This window comes from Neurospora tetraspora, assembly GCF_033439725.1.
Source record: "Neurospora tetraspora strain CBS 560.94 chromosome Unknown B0H65scaffold_1, whole genome shotgun sequence".
Classification (NCBI taxonomy): domain Eukaryota; kingdom Fungi; phylum Ascomycota; class Sordariomycetes; order Sordariales; family Sordariaceae; genus Neurospora; species Neurospora tetraspora.
The window spans coordinates 8,198,939-8,220,105 of NW_026944383.1; the positions used below are offsets into that span (position 1 = coordinate 8,198,939).

The 21,167-nt window shown below is 52.8% G+C and overlaps 8 protein-coding genes across 8 annotated transcripts; 4 read left to right on the forward strand and 4 right to left on the reverse strand.

Annotated features, from left to right (window-relative positions):
- Nucleotides 1–589: 589 nt before the first annotated feature.
- B0H65DRAFT_565556 (Mysoin-binding motif of peroxisomes-domain-containing protein) lies at nucleotides 590–3,217 on the forward strand (the record flags this gene model as incomplete). Its single annotated transcript, XM_062830288.1, has 4 exons — nucleotides 590–638; nucleotides 679–1,534; nucleotides 1,599–2,050; nucleotides 2,103–3,217. The coding sequence occupies 4 exons, from the start codon at nucleotides 590–592 to the stop codon at nucleotides 2,801–2,803; spliced, it is 2,058 nt and encodes a 685-aa protein (XP_062687596.1). The 3' UTR covers nucleotides 2,804–3,217.
- A 201-nt stretch (nucleotides 3,218–3,418) lies between these two features.
- B0H65DRAFT_71330 (proliferating cell nuclear antigen, N-terminal domain-containing protein) lies at nucleotides 3,419–4,990 on the forward strand. Its single transcript, XM_062831316.1, has 3 exons — nucleotides 3,419–3,805; nucleotides 3,882–4,601; nucleotides 4,666–4,990. Exons 1-3 carry the CDS (start codon nucleotides 3,764–3,766, stop codon nucleotides 4,681–4,683), a joined length of 780 nt encoding a protein of 259 aa, XP_062687597.1. The 5' UTR covers nucleotides 3,419–3,763; the 3' UTR covers nucleotides 4,684–4,990.
- A 1,408-nt stretch (nucleotides 4,991–6,398) lies between these two features.
- Nucleotides 6,399–7,720, forward strand: B0H65DRAFT_414803 (Ribokinase-like protein; the record flags this gene model as incomplete). Its single annotated transcript, XM_062823940.1, has 2 exons — nucleotides 6,399–6,784; nucleotides 6,853–7,720. The coding sequence occupies 2 exons, from the start codon at nucleotides 6,399–6,401 to the stop codon at nucleotides 7,718–7,720; spliced, it is 1,254 nt and encodes a 417-aa protein (XP_062687598.1).
- A 243-nt stretch (nucleotides 7,721–7,963) lies between these two features.
- On the reverse strand, nucleotides 7,964–9,296 carry B0H65DRAFT_71320 (dUTPase-like protein). Its single transcript, XM_062831315.1, has 2 exons — nucleotides 8,702–9,296; nucleotides 7,964–8,485 (listed from the first exon to the last, which is right to left on the reverse strand). The coding sequence occupies exons 1-2, from the start codon at nucleotides 9,126–9,128 to the stop codon at nucleotides 8,208–8,210; spliced, it is 705 nt and encodes a 234-aa protein (XP_062687599.1). The 5' UTR covers nucleotides 9,129–9,296; the 3' UTR covers nucleotides 7,964–8,207.
- B0H65DRAFT_71319 (uncharacterized protein) lies at nucleotides 9,297–10,750 on the reverse strand. The gene is made up of 2 exons (XM_062831314.1): nucleotides 10,484–10,750; nucleotides 9,297–10,383 (listed from the first exon to the last, which is right to left on the reverse strand). Exons 1-2 carry the CDS (start codon nucleotides 10,628–10,630, stop codon nucleotides 9,466–9,468), a joined length of 1,065 nt encoding a protein of 354 aa, XP_062687600.1. The 5' UTR covers nucleotides 10,631–10,750; the 3' UTR covers nucleotides 9,297–9,465.
- Nucleotides 10,751–12,359: 1,609 nt separating this feature from the next.
- Nucleotides 12,360–14,136, forward strand: B0H65DRAFT_565588 (uncharacterized protein; the record flags this gene model as incomplete). The annotated part of the gene is made up of 2 exons (XM_062830289.1): nucleotides 12,360–12,908; nucleotides 12,959–14,136. The coding sequence occupies 2 exons, from the start codon at nucleotides 12,360–12,362 to the stop codon at nucleotides 13,874–13,876; spliced, it is 1,467 nt and encodes a 488-aa protein (XP_062687601.1). The 3' UTR covers nucleotides 13,877–14,136.
- A 1,302-nt stretch (nucleotides 14,137–15,438) lies between these two features.
- Nucleotides 15,439–16,914, reverse strand: B0H65DRAFT_536711 (uncharacterized protein; the record flags this gene model as incomplete). Its single annotated transcript, XM_062829054.1, has 2 exons — nucleotides 15,439–16,728; nucleotides 16,838–16,914. The coding sequence occupies 2 exons, from the start codon at nucleotides 16,912–16,914 to the stop codon at nucleotides 15,753–15,755; spliced, it is 1,053 nt and encodes a 350-aa protein (XP_062687602.1). The 3' UTR covers nucleotides 15,439–15,752.
- A 1,864-nt stretch (nucleotides 16,915–18,778) lies between these two features.
- Nucleotides 18,779–19,992, reverse strand: B0H65DRAFT_71508 (putative conidiation-specific expression protein). Its single transcript, XM_062831317.1, has 4 exons — nucleotides 19,353–19,992; nucleotides 19,072–19,205; nucleotides 18,926–18,984; nucleotides 18,779–18,861 (listed from the first exon to the last, which is right to left on the reverse strand). The coding sequence occupies exons 1-3, from the start codon at nucleotides 19,803–19,805 to the stop codon at nucleotides 18,954–18,956; spliced, it is 618 nt and encodes a 205-aa protein (XP_062687603.1). The 5' UTR covers nucleotides 19,806–19,992; the 3' UTR covers nucleotides 18,779–18,861; nucleotides 18,926–18,953.
- Nucleotides 19,993–21,167: the final 1,175 nt, after the last annotated feature.

Consider the following 21,167-nt stretch of genomic DNA (forward strand, 5'->3'; position numbering starts at 1 on the left):
TCGACGTCCACTCGGTCATTCTCCATCCGTCATCAATAGTTCACTTACACCAATTTCCAACCTCGACACTCCTTTTCAACATCGACAACATACAACCACCCAGACCACGATAGACCACGATCGATCGAATCTCGACAGCGTTACGGAACAACAAAGACGAAAGGGCATATGCACCGATAGCCGACAGCGCTAGTACCTTGACTACACTACTCGAACACATCACCTTGCGCCGCACTCTCCATTCGCACGTCTCGACCACCTCGCATAGCATAAGCGACACCAAGAAAACCCACCGATTCTCAGTTCACAGCCACATTTCACCACGCGCATCTTTGCAGAACAACGGACATTTGGGGGAACCGGGACTTGAAACAAGGAAACTGCGTGGTGCCGCCGGCCTTGTGTCTGTCCTCCGTTGGTGAACAAGGGGACAAACACATCTCTCTTGCCTCTTCCTTGTTTAGTGCCGCCTGGCGCCAGATGGAGAGCTAGCACCACACATCGTCTGCACGTTTCTTTGTTGGATGTTCCTCCGTTCACCTGTCCGAGTCCCGTCGTTGTCCGAGTTCGTCCGGTTGTGGTGGCATCCATGGAGACCGTAATTCAGGATTGCGAGCCTCTTGCCAATTATATCAAGGGTTCGCTTATTTACCTCACACTCATTGTCCATCTTTTAAGCCACAACATCCTCTGACCGGTTACTTGCCATGACAGATCAAGGCGAAGAAACAAGCAACAATAACTGGCCAACACCGCCGGCCTCCGCCTCCGACTCCGACCACAATGGCCACTTCCACGATGCCCACGATGACCGCGTCTCCGAGCACAGCATCTCACCCCCCTCTTCCCCCAACTTCGCTCCCGTAGGCCGCCCCATGGTCCGCAAGCGGTTTCGAAAGAATGCTCCCGAACCAATACACCTCGAGATCCCTCACCGCATGAAGCGATACAGCTCGCTCGGCTCGTTACATGACTCCTACTCTGTAAGGTTCTACGCTCAAATAATAGGGGCCATGTGGGTTGAACTAATAACGTACGTTCGTGGTGAAAAGAAAGCCGTAACAGCGAGGATAGACCGCGCCGACAACCAGAAATTCATCGAGCAGTTCCGGTACACGATCGTCGCTTCGCAGTTGTTGAGTGGACATTCGGTTGCTGGACTTAATCACTTCTACCGAAACCAGGACGCCGATGCTTCGAAAGGGCAGAGTAACGATGTCGTACTACCGAATTCGACGGGGTTGATAGCGACGGCTGCGGGAGCGTTGGTGGTAGCGTTGGGGATCCGGTGGTTGTGCTTGGGAGGTTATACCCGCTTGACGAAGAGGGGGGTTTTGATCACCGTGGTGGTGGCGGTGGCGGTGGGAATGATGGCGCACTTTTATATCCGAAAACAGTGGTTAAGATATGTGAGGAATAAGGCACTGGCTGAGGTTGCTACTTTCGTGGCCAAGAGTCAGGATTGGGATAGTGCTACTAGTGCGGCGCTGTCGTTGATTCAGGAGGTTGAGCTTGTGTCGAGGGGTTATAGGCTGTGAGTATCTCCCGAAAACTTCCGGAAGAAACAGTGTGAGTATCCGTGGCTAACAGACATGTAGGAGCGCACCACTACCGCCTATCAGCAGAATTGAGGACCGAAGCCAAACGAGACGATGCGGACGCCTGCGCAAGGCTCTTAAGCAGCGGTTTGCTGATATGATCAAGAGTTATATCCAAGTGACGACAGCGGTGAAGGGGCTTTCGGAACAGTTGGATCTGGAAAAGTACTACGACGTTTACGACATTACCGACTTTGACATTTCCGATGCGATGCAAGGGTTTCCGGAGGATGCGACGGAGGAGGCCGAGTCATTACGGGTGCTCAAGATTGCCGCTGCTCGGTTTCACACTATCCGCAAGTTGCTTCTCTGCGCTTTGCTTGCGTTCGAGGCAACGGGAGATAACAGCGATTTTGTGCGGTGGTCAACGGCGGCTCAGTGTCTCAACCAGCTGAGCAGTCTGACAGGCGATTGCTACGAGAGGCTTCGTCTCCTCTTGAGTGATGAAGAGAGTATGTTATCCCATCCTTTTTCTCCCGCAACCATGAAATCTAACAAAAACAGGCTTCCCCGCCATCCCCGAAACCAAGTTCCCTCTTTCCCCCAACCGCGAAAAGCGACGAACGCAATTCCGCAAGCTCAACTCTCTATCGACGGGCATCCGCGGTCTCCAAGCCAAGCTGGCACTGTTGCGTGAAGAGTCCGAGAAAGCACTCAACGAAGCCGACGATATCTCTGAAGTTGGTTTCGACCTCATGTCGCAATACGAGTCTATCGGCCAAGACCTCAAGATGCTGCAACAAGCCTGGGAGGACGGCAAGGCTGCCCTAGCATCAGGAATCGACCGCAATGAGAAACGGATTTCGTCTATGAGCATGCTGTACTCGCCTTCTACCTCTTTGAGCGGGTTAACCACCGTCGGCGAAGAGAACGAAACCGGTGGCGGAGCGGAGGATGCGCTGAAAGCGCTAAACGGGGAGACTTCTCCCACACGAAACTCTTCGCCAGGTTCCAACGAGCCCGATGTGTTCGAGGCGGTTGCGCTACCAACTAGGCCAAGGAGTATGCTGACCAGGGACGAGAGGAGGGTGAAAGTGAAGGAGGAGAGGGATATGAGAGCGATGCAGAGGGAGAAGCAAGAAGCGAGTAGGGGCATGTTGAAGGAGTTGGAAATGGTGATTAATTTGCGGCCGAAGAGGCATACTACCGCGGGCCCAGCAGGTGGAAACGGGGGGAGTGCGGCGCCGACGAGGATCTCTTTATGACGACATTTCACTTGCGACATCTTTTTTTCCGGTTTTCCTTTCTTCGATCATAATCTTGCATGGCATTGCGCGCAGACAAAAGAGAGGGGCGAACAACAACAAGAAGGCCAGCTTGCCAGTTTTCTTACAACAACAACTTTGGGTAGAATGGCATTTTGACGGATACACACCATGGAATCATTGAAAGCTGGGGCGCGCAAGCGAGCGATGGGATACAGAATTTAACGGCGTTTACTTTTATACAGACGATCTTGGGCTGGCATTCTGTGACAAATTCTTGAGTTGAGAGAGGGTGTAAGATAGGTGATAATGTAATAAGCAAAATATTGAAGAATGGAGGTAAATCATATCGGAGCAAACATGCCTTCAACCTCGCCGGCGAGAGACACGATCCAAACAAAAGATTCAGGGGTTCATCAGGAGCTTGCAGGAAGGAGGCACCCACTGAAAACGCGAAGATTGCGCCTGAAAGGAGACTAAAAGCGCTGAGAACGGGACCGTGCACCGGGAGCTAGCCCGAAGCGGTAAATCAATTAAGCCTAACCCCGGTTCAGCGCGTTTAGCAACGATTAGCAGGCGCGTCAAGTCGCGAAGTGGGTGTTCCACCACCTGTATGGTTCTTTCTTTTATCATTGCCTGCCTGTTGCAGCTTTTTGAACAAAACCATCCCGTTCACGCCAACTCTTCCCAATTCCAATCTTTTCTCTTCTTCTTTCTTCGTCAAACCACGAGCGCCTCCCTCTCCCGAAGTGATACCCAGCGCGCGCATCGCCTGTTATACCCTCAAGTTTTTTTCTTCCCTCTTTTCTTTTTTTTTCACGAGTTCAGTAATTCACATCCATCAGTATGTCGTCTCTGTCCACGAGCGTGAAGCTTCCTCGCTGCCTGCCTGGCACTAGGAGGGAAGGATGGAACAAAAAGTGATGGGTTGCTGACTGGAGGTCTACAACAACAACAGAAATGCTTGAAGCACGGTTGGAGCAGGCGTCGATCCTGAAGAAGGTATGTCATGTCCTCTTCCTGTCAAGAGCTTGAGGGAAGAAGACGCCCACTAACTTTGTAATGATGTGATGTCCAGGTCGTCGACGCCATCAAGGACCTCGTGCAGGACTGCAACTTCGACTGCAACGACTCGGGCATCGCCCTGCAAGCCATGGACAACTCGCACGTCGCGCTCGTGTCCATGATGCTCAAGACGGAGACCTTCTCGCCCTTCCGGTGCGACCGCAACATCGCGCTCGGCGTCAACCTGACGTCGCTGACCAAGGTGCTCCGCGCCGCGCAGAACGAGGACATCCTGACGCTCAAGGCCGAGGACGCGCCCGACGTGCTCAACCTCGTCTTTGAGTCTTCCGAAAACGACCGCATCTCCGAGTACGACCTCAAGCTCATGGACATTGACCAGGAGCACCTGGGTATTCCTGATACCGAGTACGCGGCCACCATCAGCATGCCGTCGGCCGAGTTCAAGCGGATTACTACTGATCTCATGGCCATGAGCGAGAGCGTCAACATCGAGGCGAGCAAGGACGGCGTCAAGTTTAGCTGCCAGGGCGATATCGGCAACGGCAGCATTACCCTCCGCCAGCACACCAATGTCGACAAGCCGAGCGAGAATATCGAGATTGAGTTGAGCGAGCCGGTTTCCCTCACATTCTCGCTCAAGTACCTGGTCAACTTTTGCAAGGCGAGCGCGCTGTCGAGCACGGTCAAGATCTGCCTCTCCAACGAGGTGCCGCTTTTGGTCGAGTACAACATTTCGGCTAGCAGCTATTTGAGGTTCTATCTTGCGCCCAAGGTATGTCTTTGTCGTCTTGGTGGTTGTTCTCGTATGTGTGATGCTAACTGGGGGTGTTTTACAGATTGGCGACGAGGAGTAAACGCCCCATGTATCTCCAACCGAACCACATGTTTGTTACAAACGACAACAACCACGAACTACGCCGTCTTTGCATGTACGCGATGCTGGGAATCTACACCCTTCATGGATACCTCGAGTTGTTATAAAAGTCTCTTGGGGAGGAATGCAGTCATGTAGAAGATAAGGGTTGATGATGAGAAGAAAATGGGCTATGAAGAAAAGAAATTTGTGTTTTGAAAGAGTCTGGCATTAGTACACACAAAGTTTTAGAGGGCGTTTTGTTCTTTCTGTTGCGAAGATGAGTGCTTAGGGAAGAAGATGCCGTGCTGTAGGCGGATGAGGTGTCAATGAATATCACGATGGCATCTAACATCTTCATCTCTTTTACAAGTAAGAGACACTATGCTTGTGGAAGGGTCGTCATTGTCTTCTTCTACGATGTCTTGCGCTAACATTGGGAAACTGTTCGTCTTCTAGTTGACCATCACTACTTGGGATTTCAGCTGAGTCCGGTTTTGGCATCCGAAAATCAAATCATCACTCCTGACATCACAGCTTCATGTTAAACACCTTTCAACGTTTTTCGTCCGATGAAGTTGATGTTCACCACAAGCATCTTCCCCACAATGTTCGTTCAATGTTACCCACCTGCGTGACGTCCCGCAGGGCGGGCACCAGCGGGTTAGGGGCCATGAGGGGCCCTTAAGGCGGGGTCTTCTTGGTCCGATAGTCGCGCCCTGCAGGAAACTTTTGGCGGGGCAAACCACCTGGAATTGGTTCCTGGAAAGAGTCATTGACGCGGCCCTGTGCGATGACCTCGACCGTTAACGGCGAATTTTTGGACCCTTCTTCGAGGACGATGACCTGAGGTTGGATGACGATGCTTGACTCGGGAATCGGGGTGACACAGGAGGGCGATATCGCTGATGTTTTCTACAATTGCTTCCTATCATTTCATAGAATCTAATTGAGATCAAAATTTTTGTTGGTCAGCTACGTCTTTTGTTCAAGTTGTCATTGCGATCCATACCGCTGACAGACCAGGGTCTGGGATCGTATGTGTCATGGTACGGAATCTTTTCGGAATCTTCTTGACCCGGTGATCATCTTTGCTTGGACTTGAGACAGACTTTCTCTTGACAACAAATATTCCTACATCTTTGGGTTCTGAACCAATTCTCAACATCTCCTCGAGATCTCAAGCAGCCGATTATATAGAGACGATCTACATCACCGAATCTACAGACCGTTGAGTCTTTGCGTACCTCTTCTACCAACGATCGAGATCCTTTGCGCCGCCATTCTACGCCGCAGTACATTTACCGAACATAACCGGTTCGAATAACGACTCCAGAGTCCCATCTTTCCTCTACACCATCCAGAAGCCGAATTAGGTCACAATGAGCGACGGAGAGCCTCCAGTCCCTGACACCCGCGTGCTGGCGGTCGCCAGTCATGTAAGTCTAGTCCTCGTCCTTCTACCCAAGTCTGGTTGTATCAATTGCTAACCGGGAGTGTTTAGGTTGTCTCCGGGTGAGTTATCCTGCCCTCAATCCCAGTTGCGCCCGACCTTCGCGGACACAATCAAAGCGAGAGGAGAGAGAGGAGTTGGAAGACCGAACAAGACCAGACGAGTCAAGACCGGACGGATTACAAGAGAAGGAAAAGTGACAAGAAGCTAACCGCTCCCACCCGCCCTCCAGATACGTAGGCAACAAAATCGCCGTCTTCTCCATGCAATCCCTCGGCTGCGACGTCGCCGCCCTCAACACCGTGCAATTCAGCAACCACACCGGCTACCGCCAATTCACCGGCACGCGCGTGTCCGCTTCGGAAATCACCGACCTCTACCGGGGTTTGAAGCAGTCCTACCTCGACGACTTCGACATGATGCTCAGTGGATATGTCCCCGGTGCTCCGGCGCTGGAAGCAGTGGGCGAGATAGCGAAAGAACTTAAGGGCAAAGCTCAGGCCCGCGGGAAGCCGGGAAGTTTCTTTTGGGTGCTGGACCCCGTGATGGGCGATAATGGGAGTCTGTATGTCGCGCAGGATGTGGTGCCGGTGTATAAGGGGTTAGTGAAGTATGCGGATTTGATACTGCCGAATCAATTTGAGGCTGAGTGAGTTACTTTTTTTTTCCCTTCCCTTCCTCCACTGCCTGCCTGGGTTAAGCTAACAAACAAGAAAGACTACTATCAGAAGTCAAAATAGTAGACATGCCCTCCCTAACCCGCGCCATCTCCGTCCTCCACGAGCGGTACGCCATCCCGCACATAATCATCACCTCCGTTTCTCTCCCCGATAGCTCTTCTCCCTCTTTTACGGCACCCAACTCGTCCGCCCCGACCCCAACACCACAAGAAGAGGGCCAGTCGCAACCCCCCCGCACCAAAACCCTCAGCGTAGTCGGCTCAACAATGACCTCCACCCGCCAACCGCGCGCCTTCCAGATTAGCTTCCCAGCAATCGACTGCTACTTTTCGGGGACCGGGGATATGTTTTCCGCTTTGATACTTGTGCGCATGCGGGAAGCTGTATACAATACTGAAGGAGGCTTGACGGAGCGGGAGTCATGGCTGTCAGATGATGCAGTGGATGCGCTGGACTTGCCATTGGCAAAGGCGGCGGAGAAGGTGCTGGGCAGTATGCATGAGGTGCTGACGAAGACGGCGGAGGGGATGAAAGGGAGGGTGGAGAGGGCTAGGGGGTTTGTGGAGGAGCAGCTAAAGAGGGAGGAGCAACGGGCGAGTGGGGTTAATGGGTGTGCGAATGGGAATGGGAATGGGGATGGGCACGTCGATAAGAAGGCTAAGCTTGAGCCAGAGACCAATGGCAATGGGGTATCAGGGGAAGAAAAGACGGAAGAAGAAAGGATAAAAGAAGAGGAAGATGAACGGAGGAAACAAGTGGAAGAACAGGAAAAGGAAGAAGCGGAGGCGAGGAAGAGGTTACACTTGATGAAGAGCAAGGCGGCGGAGTTGAGGCTGGTGAGGCATCTGGATAGTTTGAGACATCCCGAGGTGGAGTTTAGGGCTAGGAGGATAGAGTGCTCTTAGTCCTTTTACTCTGCTTGGGTGTGAGACTATCCTACCTACGCTGGCGAGAGGAACGGGAGCATATAGAGCGAGAAGGAAGGAATGAGGTGGGACAAACGCCATTGGATAGAAGGAGTTACTCTGTCTGTCTGCTGTTGATGAGCGAGGCGCTAGAAGTTGAACTTAAGCATAGCATGGCGAGACTTTTGGGTACGAACACCCCGAAGCTAAGAGTATATATCACACCACACTTATATATATCAAGGAAGACAACGAACGACGGGTGTCTTGGGTCCCTCGAGCTCAATGCGCTGGATGGAGCTGAAACTTCATCTCTCCATTTATGATCCTAAATCCCGTCCCGGACCAATATACCATACATACCACATTCATTTTTACCCTCTAACCCCAACCAACGCCTTCCAAATTTTCTTGTGCGCAACCTTGAAGTCCCATCCCAGTTCAACAATCTTCAATTGTTTATTCCTTTCCCATTTTTAAACCATGTTTAGTTCTTAACCTCCCCAACACTGACACCGGTACTCCCAAACCCGCCCGCACCTCTCACGCTCTCCTCCAGCTGTTCCACCTCGACAACCTCGGGTGTATAAATCCTCTCCAGAACCAGCTGCGCCACGCGATCGCCCTCCTTGACTGCAAAGTCCACGTCCGAGTGGTTGAACAGGAGAACCTTGACCTGCCCGCGGTAGTCGGCGTCGATCACGCCCGCGCCGACGTCGATGAAGGACTTGGCTGCTAGGCCGGAGCGGGGGGCTATGCGGCCGTCTGTTTATGTCACTCTACTTGTTAGCACCATCCTTGGGTAGAAGAAACGAGCGGAGCGAGGACACCCCCGGAGGGCCTCCACGGAGTGGCCACCGGAGGTAAGGTAAGGTAAATCTGATCTGATCGCTATCCAAAGGGAACAAAACTAAAGAAAATAAAGAAAGAAAGAAAAGGAGGTAGAGAGAGAGAGAGAGAGAAATAAATGAAATGACTTACAAGTCCCAGCGGGAACAGCCATGCTAATATCCGTGTCCACCACTCCCTTCCCGCGCGCAGGGATCGTAGTCTCCTTGGAAGCGTAGATGTCGTAGCCAGCAGCGAAGGCGGAGCCGCGAGTGGGCAGACGGGCTTTGTCGGATAGCTTCTTGATGAGGAGGGGAGGGGCCTGGTCGAGCTTGGTCACGGCGGGGGTGGTTTGCACGTCGGAGGCGGTCATGGTGGCGGCGGTGGTGGTTTCGGCGGTGGTGGTTTGGGAGGAGGAATCGGTGGCGGAGGAGGTCTTGATGCGCTTGGCGGGAGGGGAGGTAGGTTCGGTGGTGGTGCCGGCTGTCATTGGTGTTGTGGTTGTGAAGTGTTTGAATGTGGGTATTTTGGGGACAATTGAAAGAGAAGAACGAGAGAAAAGACGACGGACAACAAACATTGATTTGCTGCGCGAGGGAGGGAGGAAACGCAGCTGTTTCAATGGTGGGGAGGCGGGCGCAAAAGCAAAAGCAAAAGCTCAAACAGAGCTGTAAGCGCGTTGGACGCGTCGGACGCGTTAATTGATTTCAGGGGTCCAAATCTCTTGGCCAGTGCGTTGCCTGCCGGGAGAATGGCTGGAGAGGGAAGGGGATGAAGGTGATGCTATATTGGCCCTCCAACACCGCTTTTGAGGATGTTGGACTGCCTGCTCCTGATCTCAGCGGCTTTCAAGACATCAAGACATCCTCCATGAGCGAGCGTGACCGTGTTTTTTCCCACTGACCGGGGTGAATACCCTAATCATCCAACTCCCTCCCAAAGTCCACCAACCTCAACCTCGTAGCATCCCTCGGGTGAAAAACAGCCAACTTACTCCTGACCAAAAACCTCGCCGCCGCCGTCTCCCTCTCAATCCTCACATATGCCGCCGAGCTATCCCCTCCGGCATCCATGCTCTTATTCAGCAACTTCTCAATCAAACTCCTCATCTCCGCACCCGCCGCGCTCGCTTCATCCCTCTCCTCCCTCTTTCTTTTCCCTTGCCTCCCGTCTTGCTGGTTGTCCACACTTCCCCAAATGTCATCGATCCTCCTCTGCCTTCCTCCGTCCCCCTCTTCTTCATCCGTCTTCTTCGCCCTAGCCTTCTTCAACTTCCCCTTCGCATTAAACCCCGCCTCCAGATCTTCCACTTCCAAATCCATCATGTCCCCCACCACCGGCCCGCCCATCTCCTCCGCCGCCAGCAACGGGCCAAGGTACTCCTCAATGAACCAGTTCAGCTCTCTGACGAGCTTCTTCGTCTCCTCGTCGTACTGTTTCCTTTCCCCTTGCATCTTTTCCAGTTCCTCTTTCGCTAGCTCTTCGGGCGTCATCTCCTTCCTCGCTTCCATTCCCTTTCTCAGCGCCTCTACACGCGCCTGTAAGGCCTGCTGGAGCTCATTCTGCTCGCGGACTTCGGTTTTCAAGTCTTCGAGATGCCGCTTTTGCTGGTCGAGAAGGGAGGAGGAAGAGGAGAGGTGGGCGGTGGTTTGGGTGATGGTTTGGCTGGTTTTGCGGAGAGCGAGTAAGGCCGGGAGGACGGAGTCTGGGAAGGGGAGGAGGGGCGTAGGGTCGGACTCGGAGAGGGAAGTGTAGGCGCGGGTTAGGAGGTGCATGGAGGATAGGGGGCTGAGGGGGGGTGGTGGTGCTCCATTTTGGGTGATGCTTGTTTTTAGCTGTGAAGTGGTGGTTAGTGAGTGAGGCGTGTGGGTGAGGTGGGTAGGCGAGTGAATGAAAAGGGGGGTTTGTTGACATGGACGGACATGGGGCTCTCACCTCGTTCAAAGTCGCCTCGGCTTCTGCCGTCATTCGCTTGAGTTCGCGAATTGTTCGCTCCAAGTTCGCTTCATGCACGGGGTCCTTGACGCGACCACCACTGCCGGTTGTGCCTGTGGTTGTGGATCCTTCGATGATGCCTTCCATGGTGTTGTTTTGACTCAGGGGGTGGCAAGTGTGGAATTGGGGGCACGGTATCACAGCGTGGAGTGAGAGTGAATGTAAGAGTGAGAAGTGTTGCACTTGCAAGCAGGTATCGGTTTATTGGTGTACGACGTTTAGTGCCACGTTCATGGAATGTGTGTTTCCACCCGGCTATGTCCAGCAGCCGGGATGATGAAGCTCAAAACACGGCTTCCCGTATACGAATCCCGATGAGGATTTTAGTCAACAGCCAACCACGAAGCTCTCACCAACGCCTGCACCTGTAAATTTGCCCGCTTGAATACGCGCCCGTTTGTTTTCGTCGTCGGCGTTCAAGACGATAACCTGACTGGGATGAAACCAACACGACAACAACAACCACAACAACAACGTGATGGTCACTGGTTGTTTCTCTCGTCGGATGTGTCTCGATGGTATTGTTACGCCGTAACGCCGTGTTACTGTATTACAACAGCAATGGTGTTGCAGGCAGCAGGCATTGATGCGTGAACGTGATGAACTGTGAAGCGGGAAGTGCTGAAATCCAGATCGGATCGCAGTTTCTCTCGGGCGTTGTTGATGGCCTGGACCCACTGTTTGAGATAACCTCACAGCAGGCACAGGTCGGATCATGCCTTGGCAACTGGGCGTTGGGCATTGGAGGGAGCTGGGGTTGCATGCTGGGCTGCGCCGTTCAGGGGATGCACCAACTCGCTGCCAGCCTGCCAGCTCCAGGGCAGCTTCTCTCCAAGGCCGGCAGGGCGGCTGCGCAGGTGGCAATGGGGTGCACACAGTTGGCGGCAAACAGATCGGCAGCTGACAGTTGACCATGCCAGCTCCGTCAGATCTGCACCGGGCCGTCACCTGAGGCTGTGAGTTGGCCTGTGGTCTGTGCCTGTGGTCGCCACAATTCCAAACCTCTTTCGAGACATTCCACTTCCACTTCCACTTTCTCCCCCAACAGCCACTCACCACCTGGCAACCCTTTCTTTCCTCGACCACACCCCTCGTCGTCGTCGTCGTCTCCTCTTCTTCTCTTCCTTCATCTTGTTGACTTGAGCCATCCCATCACTTTTCTTGAAGACGACCACGCGCAGCATCACCACGTCGTCCAAGAAGCCGACCGCCCACCGCACTCCTCCATCTGCCCCCATCACAGGTCCCGGTCCCTCCTCAACCACCACCCGGATCGAAACCTTACAACCGGGGGTCAAATCCACGATTTGCTATCGGTAGCTGCAGCCGGATCTCGGATACCCCCGAATAGGCGTGTTTAGTCTCCAGTGCTTGACAAGCGAAAGAAGGTTTGAGATACCAGAAGTGCTTCTCTCTCTTCCGTACCAAACAAAACACTACCTACTCTACTACCTCACTCACCTTCTTCCTTGCTCAACCTCTACTACCTACTCTTTTGCGTTCGCCCTTGCCGCATAACATCACCACCACTCCCCGGACAAGGCATCACCAACACTGCAAATCAAGCAATCCAGCGATAGGCCTCCTTCCTCCCATACTACGAGCACCAGCACCAGCACCGGTCTCCGTCATCCCATCGATCCTCAGAGCGCAGTCCCGACCCCTTCAACCGCACCTCCACTACACCAGCACGTTTTCCTTCGAAAACCCCCAAGGTGTAGATAAAACAAGTTCGATAATTCAAACAAGAATATTCATCTCGCGCGACCACGACTTCATCGAGACGTGATTATTACCTGACTTCTAGCTCGCAACCATGTCCGCCTCGCCACAGCCCACCCAGTCCGCTAAGCGGCCCCTGGAGGAGTCCTCTTCGCCCTCTCGCAACGACCAGCCCGAGGCCAAGAGGCTCGCTCTCGACAAGGTCGTTAAGGACGCCCAAGAGGAGGTTGAGGCTCCCGCTCCCCAAGACAGCCACAACGCCGACGAGACTGCCGGCTCCGCTACTCCCACCCCCGCCCCCGAGTCCAACGGCACCAAGGTGAAGGGAGACAAGTCCGAGGCTCAGGATGCCCAGGGCGACACAGTTGTCCCTGATGCCCCCGAGAGCAAGGCAGCCAAGGACCACGGCCCCCGCAGCCGCGCTCAACCCCCAGTCTCTGCTCAACCTCACGACGAGACTGCTTGGATCCATGTTAGATCCGTTATTTCCAGCCCGGAAGCCGCTACCATCATTGGAAAGGGCGGCGAGAATGTTTCCAAGATCAGAGAGATGTCCAACGCCAAGTGCACCGTCAGCGATTACCAGAAGGGCGCCGTTGAACGTATTCTCACTGTCAGTGGTGTTGTTGATGCGGTCGCAAAGGTATGTCGTCCCTCTGTTCCCCTCGGCAGTTCACTGGCTAACAATCTTAGGCATTCGGTTTGATTATTCGTACGCTGAACAATGAGCCTCTTGCTGAGCCTTCCAACACCCACTCCAAGACCTATCCCCTGCGTCTTTTGATTCCCCACGTCTTGATCGGCTCCATCATTGGTAAGGGCGGTGCGCGCATCAAGGAGATCCAGGAGGCTTCCGGAGCTCGTCTCAATGCTTCCGACTCCTGCCTGCCCCTTTCCACTGAACGGTCATTGGTCGTTATGGGCGTTGCCGATGCTGTTCACATTGCTACTTACTACGTTGGTAGCACTCTTCTCGAGCAGCTCAACGAGCGCTTCGGTGGTCCCGCCGCCTCGGCTTATGCCACCCGTAGCGGAGGCCCCGCTGCTTCTGTTCCCGGTGGACTGCAGGTCGTCCCCTACGTTCCTCAGCCCGCTGGCGGCAACTTTGGCAACCGCGATTACTACCAGCGCAACCGCCCCGACCCCAGGTCCCACCACGGCATGCCGCCCAGCCAGTACCCTGCGCCTTATGGTGCACCTCATCCGGCCCAGCCCAACCCTGCCGTCCCGATGCACTACGGTGCCCACGCCGCCGGTGGTTACGGTGCCGCCGCCCCTCACGTTGCGCCCCATGTCGGTCACGCCGGCCCGGCTCCCCATGCTGCTGGCCCTCACGGCGCCCCTGTTGCCGGCGCTGCCCTCACTCAGCAGATCTACATCCCCAACGACATGGTCGGTGCCATTATTGGCAAGGGTGGACAGAAGATCAACGAGATCAGACAGATCTCTGGCAGTGTGATCAAGATTAATGAGCCACAGGATAATAGCAATGAACGACTTGTTACTATCACCGGTACAGAGGAGTGCAACCGCATGGCGCTCTACCTACTCTACCAGCGTCTGGGTGAGCTTCAGAACAACAGCCGTGACTCTCAACAACCCAAACACTAATCAGATATTCTCACTTCAACAGAAAGCGAAAAGCACCGGTCGTAGGATCGATCTCGGACGATAGCCTAATTCACCCAATAGAATTCACCTCGGAATTTCGTTTCTTAGGACTCTTAAATCGATTTTATAAAATACCGGGTGCTGGGAACGTGGCGTTAAGCGGATAGTTCGTCGTCTTTGGTTTTGGGATTAAGTGTGTGTGTGAACCTGGGAGATACAGCGACTTGAAACAAAAACGGTAATTTGCAGTTTTAATTCTACCCGCGTTTTGGTCTCACTCATGAACAATGGAATCTTCCCGGAACATGGTTTGTGGCCATCGGTCACTAGCATATTCATTTGTCGTCTTTGCACTAGCCTTCATAATGATGCTGTTTACTTTTTATCTCCTGAACACTCACCTTCCTAGTGTGCTCTGCTTGACCATTTCTAACTCATAGCTTTCCTTTCTTTCACTCGTCCCATCGTCCTATGTTTGTCATTTTCATCCCGCCAACTCACCAGCCTCATCGTCAAACATATGCAGCTACCCGTTCGCCTTCCCGACATCTCACAGACGTGTACACGCCCCGATAGGTTGTCGGAACTGCTGACAGGGTTGTCTCTACTTCTAGATTTTCATCGACCGACCATTTTCACTTGCTTCGACAACCATTTAGGGCCATGCTGGTTGCTTTTGCGTTGGTATCCGGATTTGCTGGTGAGTTTTCTTCATGAGTTTGTTTGCGTCTAACGGTGAGGACTACATATGCACAGTTCAAGGGAGTCGTTTGCGATCTGGCTCGTGAGGTGACTGTCCTCGGAAGTTTCGCCGAGGAGTTATATGATGGTTCAGTGAAGTCAAAGCAAGAGCAGCGGTTTTTTTTGAGAGGTCAGTCATAGAATACTGATATGTAGAGCGGTGTCGTTCTCGGTACATCTCAGTTTCGAGGAACACATATAAAGAGAACAGATAGAACATGACCTTTTCAATTACGTCGCTTCCTTCGAGGACCGTGACTTTCCAGCACTGGATGTCGATGTGAAATGGGTGGGCTTATTAACGATCAGGCTAGTTGTACGGATGGATACTGCTCGCTGTCTGTGAAGGGCAAAACCGTAACTGCCGACATACCGGAACACTTCGTTCAAGTTCTGTGCTTGATTATCCCAAGTGGGATGCAAGTAAAGGTAGTTCTTTCCTAGTCCGTTATACTCAACGTCCTTACCTTCCTAACCGAATGCCAAACAAAAAAGGAGGAAAGAAAAGGAAAGAGCAAAAAGACATACAACACCAGCTTATTCACCAGTCGTCACCGATCCGATTACTAGGCTGGCGGTCACCGGCTTATCTAGGGGAGAGCGGACGGGATCCCGAGTTTTTGCCCTGGTGCCTATGGTCGTATGTGTTTATTGTTGTTGGGATCCTGGGTCGATGTGGGAGGAGATGATGGTGTGGCGGGCTATATACCCGCACTGGAGGGAGACACTAACCTGACACATCAGATGGTTTGTTATTTGACTGAATAAGCCTCAGCCAACGAGATCACATTACAACATATCACGAAATGGGTCAAAAAAGGCAAGAGCAAAACCCCTGATATTTTCTGTTCAAAGCAAAACTAACACGCACACTCTCAAACAGTCATTACACTTCTCCCTTTCCGGGCACCAGTACGACACCATCTCCTCCACAGAAGCATCGACAAAAACAAAACTTATTGCCAGATTAGAGAAAGGAAAAAAGACAAAAACATTTTCTCCTCCAATGCGACCAACATCCCCAGCAGAGAGGCAGCGAAAGTACCAAGGACCACCACATGCAACTCCCGGCTCATCTCAACCCGCGGGTCGACAACAAAGCCTTGCCTTCAAGAGAAGTTCTCAGACCCCTCCTCTACTGAGCAGCAGCAGTGGCACCGAGACCCCCAGTGAGGCCAGCAGTCACACCAAGAGCACCGGGGAGAAGAGAGTTAACCAGATCCATCACAGCCGACACCAACGACTCGACGACGCTCAACGGCGAGCCAGCAGCGCCGCCAGTAGCGCCGCCAGTAAGGCCGCCAGTAAGGCCGCCAGTAAGGCCGCCAGTAGCGCCGCCAGTAAGGCCGCCAGTAAGGCCGCCAGTAAGGCCGCCAGTAAGGCCGCCAGTAACGCCACCAAGCAGCTGGTTCAGGAGATCCGGGCTCAAGACACCAGTGAGGTTGCTCAAGTCGCCAAGCGGCAGGCTACCAAGCGGCAGACCACCGGCGGCACCACCGGTCAGGCCGCCGCCGAGCTGGAGGAGGGCGCTGAGGTTGGCCAAGTTCGTCAGAGAGCCCAGGTCCAAGCCACCAATAGGGGAACCGGTACCAGTGGTGCCGCTGCCGGTAGCACCACCACCGAGCTGCAAAAGGTTACCAAGCAGACCAGTAACAGTGTTCAACAAGCTGCTGGTCAACCCGGTGACACCGGTCAAGCCAGCGAGACCGTTAGTAACGCCCATCAAAGGGCCCAGTCCACCAAGTCCGCCGAGAGGGAGACCACCGGTGAGTCCGCCGAGATCAACAGGAAGACCACCAAGTCCACCAAGTGCACCAAGGGGAAGAGCACCGCCAGCAACGCCCCACCCGGTTGGCAGAATGGCCTTCTGGTTCGCCTTGATGCGGCGAGTCCCCTGCTGCACCGTCTGCGTGACGTTACCGAGCAGCTGCTGCAGAATGCCGACAACGCCCTGGGGGTCCTTGATGTCGATCTTCTTGAGGTCGTCCTGCGCGTTCTTGACGATGACGCCAACGCTGGAAACGACGCGGTCGAGATCGGTCAGCGTGACCGAGGGGATGGAGCCGGCGGGGAGAGATTGTGGGGGGGGCGGTGGAGGGTTGGGTTTGGCGCTTGTTGTTCATGTGGGTGTTGGCCTCTGCCATGGTGTTGGCCTTGGCCATCTCCAGGTTGTTCTTGAGCGCTTCGGCGTCGATGTGAGCGACTGCGTGGCCTTGGGACGTTTGCATCATGGGCACGGCGAGGGTGGAGCCGGCCATGGCGAGGGAGAGGGCGGTGGTGAGGGCGATGGACTTCATCTTGAATAAGGAGTGAAGTGAAATGTGGTAGTGAGTGAATGTGGCTCTGTTGTAAAGAGTGTGTTGTGTTTTGTTTTGTTTAATGCGAAGAGAAAGTGAAGTCCTGATGATGCAGACCGGTGGAGGAGATGAAGGCTGGTGAGGAAGGAAAAGAATTAGCTCTCAGTCTGGTCAGATCTGGGGATACTTATAGGTGAGTTTCTTATGTTGTTATTGTTGTTATTGTTGTTGTTGCCGCCATCTTCTATGTTTTGCCGTTGACCGGATGTCAACTTCCCGGCCACCGCTTGGTTGTCGCTGCTATGCCACGACACGGCAACTGGAATCCCATGCCTCGTGGTGGGAGATTGTGATGAACATGGTTTGTGGTAGGAGAAGGCATGCGTTTCTGTGTGTGCCAGCAAAAAAAACTTGGTGGTGGGTTGTGGTTAGGAATGGAGGTGACGGCCATGTCTTAGGCCTCTCCCTCCGGTGTCCTCCGGCAACCTCCGGCACATATCTCCAACGATGGGTGAGGGAAGGTGCTAATGTAAGTGTCGCAGCTTATTTTTCGTTACAAAAAGGATCTCTCGATGTGATGAGGGCTTGTTCAATTGCCCAAAGTTGGAATGCCATCAGCTGCGACCGAGTGTCCTAGTTGTGCCGATGACCTCGTGAAGTCCTCGATCTTGGTGGTGGTGAAACACCAGTGCCTCATTCCTCCGGCGGTTTGCCTAGACAGAGTCAATGCAGACCATCCATCTGTCGAGTAGAAATGAGTCTTCACCTTTCTATCTTTCTCATATCCTAATCGCAGCATCCGAGGGTATCCATAACGTCTCGAGGCAAATCTTGGACGCTACCTAACCTTTTTCCCTTTCCGTGGCCAAACAAATTGTGTTCATTTTCGCCGTAGACAAGCGTCTTTGGTTTCATCGATTGTCCAAACTCAAAAACTCCAAACATTTCGCTCCATCTATTCAAGAAACAAGCCAAAAACCTTCTCCTACTCCACGTTCAACATACCCATAGTTACCTGGATAAAGATATATAAACCCGCACACCACTCTCACTTTCACATTCCCGGGTCTCCAACTGTACTAGCAACAATCACATACGACCATAGGCACCAGGGCAAAAACTCGGGATCCCGTCCGCTCTCCCTTAGATAAGCCGGTGACCGCCAGATCAGTAGTCGGATCGGTGACGACCGGTGAATAACCTGGTGTTGTATGTCTTTTTGACTTTTTTGTTTAGTTATGATTGAACTAGGGGAAGGTGCGAGTGGTGATGTGCAAAGGTTAGGTTGGGAAGGACTTCCAAGGTGGGAAAGAGTGAAACGGGGTTTGGAAGCGAGTTTTCATGCACTACCTCTCGTGTCTATTGTCCTGTCATCTGTTTTTATCGGTGCTTCGACATTGATTGTCCTGTCAAGGATCCATGATGGAAGGGATTTGTGGTGGTCGGTAGGTATCTTACCAACATGCTCCCATATCCATCATGATATCTTGAGCCTTCTTCATATGGGACTTCATTTCTGTCAGCGCCGGTCCGAAGACATATATATAACCTCCCAAGTCTAGAGGCATCCGTATATTTCCTAGCTCCCCGAGTCACAAGGGAACATGTAGGTCAATTGGTTTGGTTAACCACACACAAATCGAGCAATGAAGTTGAAGTGGTGCCATATACAATCTTTTAGCATGTATTTACTGCTATTAGTCGTTACATCGTTATAAACACGAAAAAGACCATAATTGAAACATGTCATAATTAACCACCATCCATACTCCTGAAATGGCAAACAGAGTGACAAAAGAGATGTGTGAAAAGACTGGTAAGTAACAACTTGCAACCACCGCACATCCGTTCAAGCCTTCATTCCCAATCATTAATGCCAATTACATCCATCCCCTCCATCGTGCCTGCCCTTATACAATTGCGACTGTATCCAATATCTTCCGATGAGTTGTTTCATACAATTTGATATCCACCATATTGATATTTCTTAGTTTTGATAACAAAAAGACATGCTGGCGAGACGGAAAGATGCAAGTCGTTTAGATGTCAGGGGGGGCGCCGCGTACCCAGCTATAGTCACAATCACCAACGAGTTAGCATCAACAAAGTAGTAAACAAAGGATAACAGGGGAAAGTTATAGGGAGAGTTGAACATACTTATCCCACATCTTAGCAATGAACCCACCACCCGACGGCCTCTGCTCACTCAAACTCTGCCGTCTCGCAACACTAGCCGGGTCGTTCCTTCTCTTCTGGTCAATCAAGCCCTCGAAGAGTCCATGGTGGGATGCCTGTGTTTTGTTTTCCAGCAGCTGTTAGCACATGTCCATCCAATCCAATGCGGTCCATCCTTCCCCCTTTACCGCCAACCACAACCACCCCTTTTCACTTTTCACTTGAGCACCAAACTAAACACACAAAAAAAAAAAAAAACATACCCGTCTAGCATGCGGAAACTCAGTAACCGTGCTCGCCGACCCCATCAACCGATCACTCCCACTGACAGTGCTACTAGTCGAACTAGTACTCGCGCTCCTCTCACTCCTAAACATGTTCTGTGCCTCTCCTTCACCACTACTCATGGTCCCGCCGACCGAGGGAAAGAGCTTGGTGCTGTCGTCAATCAGCTTGCTATCGCTCGTATCCCTTGCTCCGGTGCCCATCTTTGACATAGACTGGGCCGGATCAGTGCCCGTCTTGCCGGTAGACTCGGAGGCGGGAGCGGCGGCGGTGGAGGTGCGGGCGCCGCCGGAGACGGGGGCGACGGGGGTGCGGGTCGACTCAGAGGCGGGAGGGGCGGTGTCGGAGGAGGGAGGGTTGCGAGGGGCGGTGGTGGGTGGGAGGGGACCGACGTTGGTGTTGGTGCCGGTGGTGGTGTTTGTGTCGTCCATTGTGGTGGATCGATGGGGGTGAGGGTGGGGGAAGAGGGGGGTGGCGTTGTTATGCGTTGGGAAAGGTGTTGTTGTGGTTACGATGAGGGTGGTTGTTTGTTGTTGTTGGCGAGTTGTGTGAAGTCAAGTCTTGAATAGTGTTGACTTGACTTGAGCTGTGTAGTTGTATATTGTTGTGGACTTGTCACTTGTGTAAGTGTAGTGTAGATGAAGTGAACTTCCAAGTAGAGTTCAAATGAAGTTTCAATAGCAACAGTGAGAAGAAGAATCGTTAGATGTAAAGGAGGAGTAGCATAGGACCACAAGCGGATGAAGAGGGCGGGGTTGCCGGAGGTTTATACCTTTTTGCGTATCACAGATGCTCGAGTGTGCTTGAGGGGAGTACCTTATGCACCATGCAGTGAGAGCTATGGGCAGCAAGGCCAAGGAGTTCTCCGTCTTCCACTCTCTCTTCCAAACCAAGATCCGTAAGGCAAACTGGTGAGATCAGTCGACTGGAGATCCAAACCGAAAGGTAGATGTACCTCATCATGCCGTCACATGCAAAGGAGGGGACGGGGCCGTCCGCCGTTTTCAAGAGAAAGCACGTCCCGCAGGAAGAGCAGAGCTTGTCCAAGGTGAGCTCACTTGACTGAGATTCCTGGCCGTGGTGTTGAGGTACATGCACGTATGTCGGCGAATAGTGTTTAGAAGGTACTTGGCTCGTATGTCCGAGTGGGTATAGGCTCCTGGAAGTTGATGAGATGTTGAAGTAGATCTCTATCGTCGAACGCTTTGACCCCGCAAAGAATAGACCTTAGCCAAGTTGTGTGATCTGGATGGTTCTCATTTCGGGACCTTCCAGAACGTTTACCCCTCCCGTGTCGCCTTACGATCGCTTCATGAAACGAGGGGAACTGAGATCTGAATGGAAGGTTCCATTCAGCCTTGTGCTGATGTATGAGTGGCCAACCATATGGTGACATGTTGGGGGTTTTAAAAGAGGGGGTTTGTGTTCCCATCTCGAGTTACGTGCCGGTAGATGGTCAACCGGTGTCGTTGTTTTAAGCTTCACTCTTTGGCTGCCGGGCGTGTCTCCGGACTTGGTGTGCTGACGGCAGCGGAAGCGGCAGTTTGACAGGTGGACGTCGGAATCGGTCACTGTCATGCTGTCAGCTGAACATGCAGGAAACCCGAACCAGCCAGGTGCGAGCCGAGTTTCTATGCAGACAAGTGCATAAGAAGTGATTTCCATTAGGAACTCGGTTCCAAGCCACACGATCCAACACCTCAACTCGTTTGACTTGTAGCCAATCTTGGACTCACGGACCGTATTCCGGCAGACGGGAGTGACGTTGAAATGACGATGCCGTAGACTAGGCA

Excerpts from the sequence above, each read along its gene's own strand:
- B0H65DRAFT_71319 (XM_062831314.1), bottom strand. The coding sequence starts at position 10,630 with ATGGAAGGCATCATCGAAGGATCCACAACCACAGGCACAACCGGCAGT. Across the intron at positions 10,384-10,483 it reads CCGAGGCGACTTTGAACGAG|CTAAAAACAAGCATCACCCA; the intron begins GTGAGAGCCCCA and ends ACCACTTCACAG.
- B0H65DRAFT_71508 (XM_062831317.1), bottom strand. The coding sequence starts at position 19,805 with ATGGACGACACAAACACCACCACCGGCACCAACACCAACGTCGGTCCC. Across the intron at positions 19,206-19,352 it reads AGTTTCCGCATGCTAGACGG|GCATCCCACCATGGACTCTT; the intron begins GTATGTTTTTTT and ends AACAAAACACAG. Across the intron at positions 18,985-19,071 it reads ATTGCTAAGATGTGGGATAA|CTGGGTACGCGGCGCCCCCC; the intron begins GTATGTTCAACT and ends TTGTGACTATAG.
- B0H65DRAFT_71320 (XM_062831315.1), bottom strand. The coding sequence starts at position 9,128 with ATGTTTGTTGTCCGTCGTCTTTTCTCTCGTTCTTCTCTTTCAATTGTC. Across the intron at positions 8,486-8,701 it reads GGCTGTTCCCGCTGGGACTT|ACGGCCGCATAGCCCCCCGC; the intron begins GTAAGTCATTTC and ends TGACATAAACAG.
- B0H65DRAFT_71330 (XM_062831316.1), top strand. The coding sequence starts at position 3,764 with ATGCTTGAAGCACGGTTGGAGCAGGCGTCGATCCTGAAGAAG. Across the intron at positions 3,806-3,881 it reads AGGCGTCGATCCTGAAGAAG|GTCGTCGACGCCATCAAGGA; the intron begins GTATGTCATGTC and ends TGTGATGTCCAG.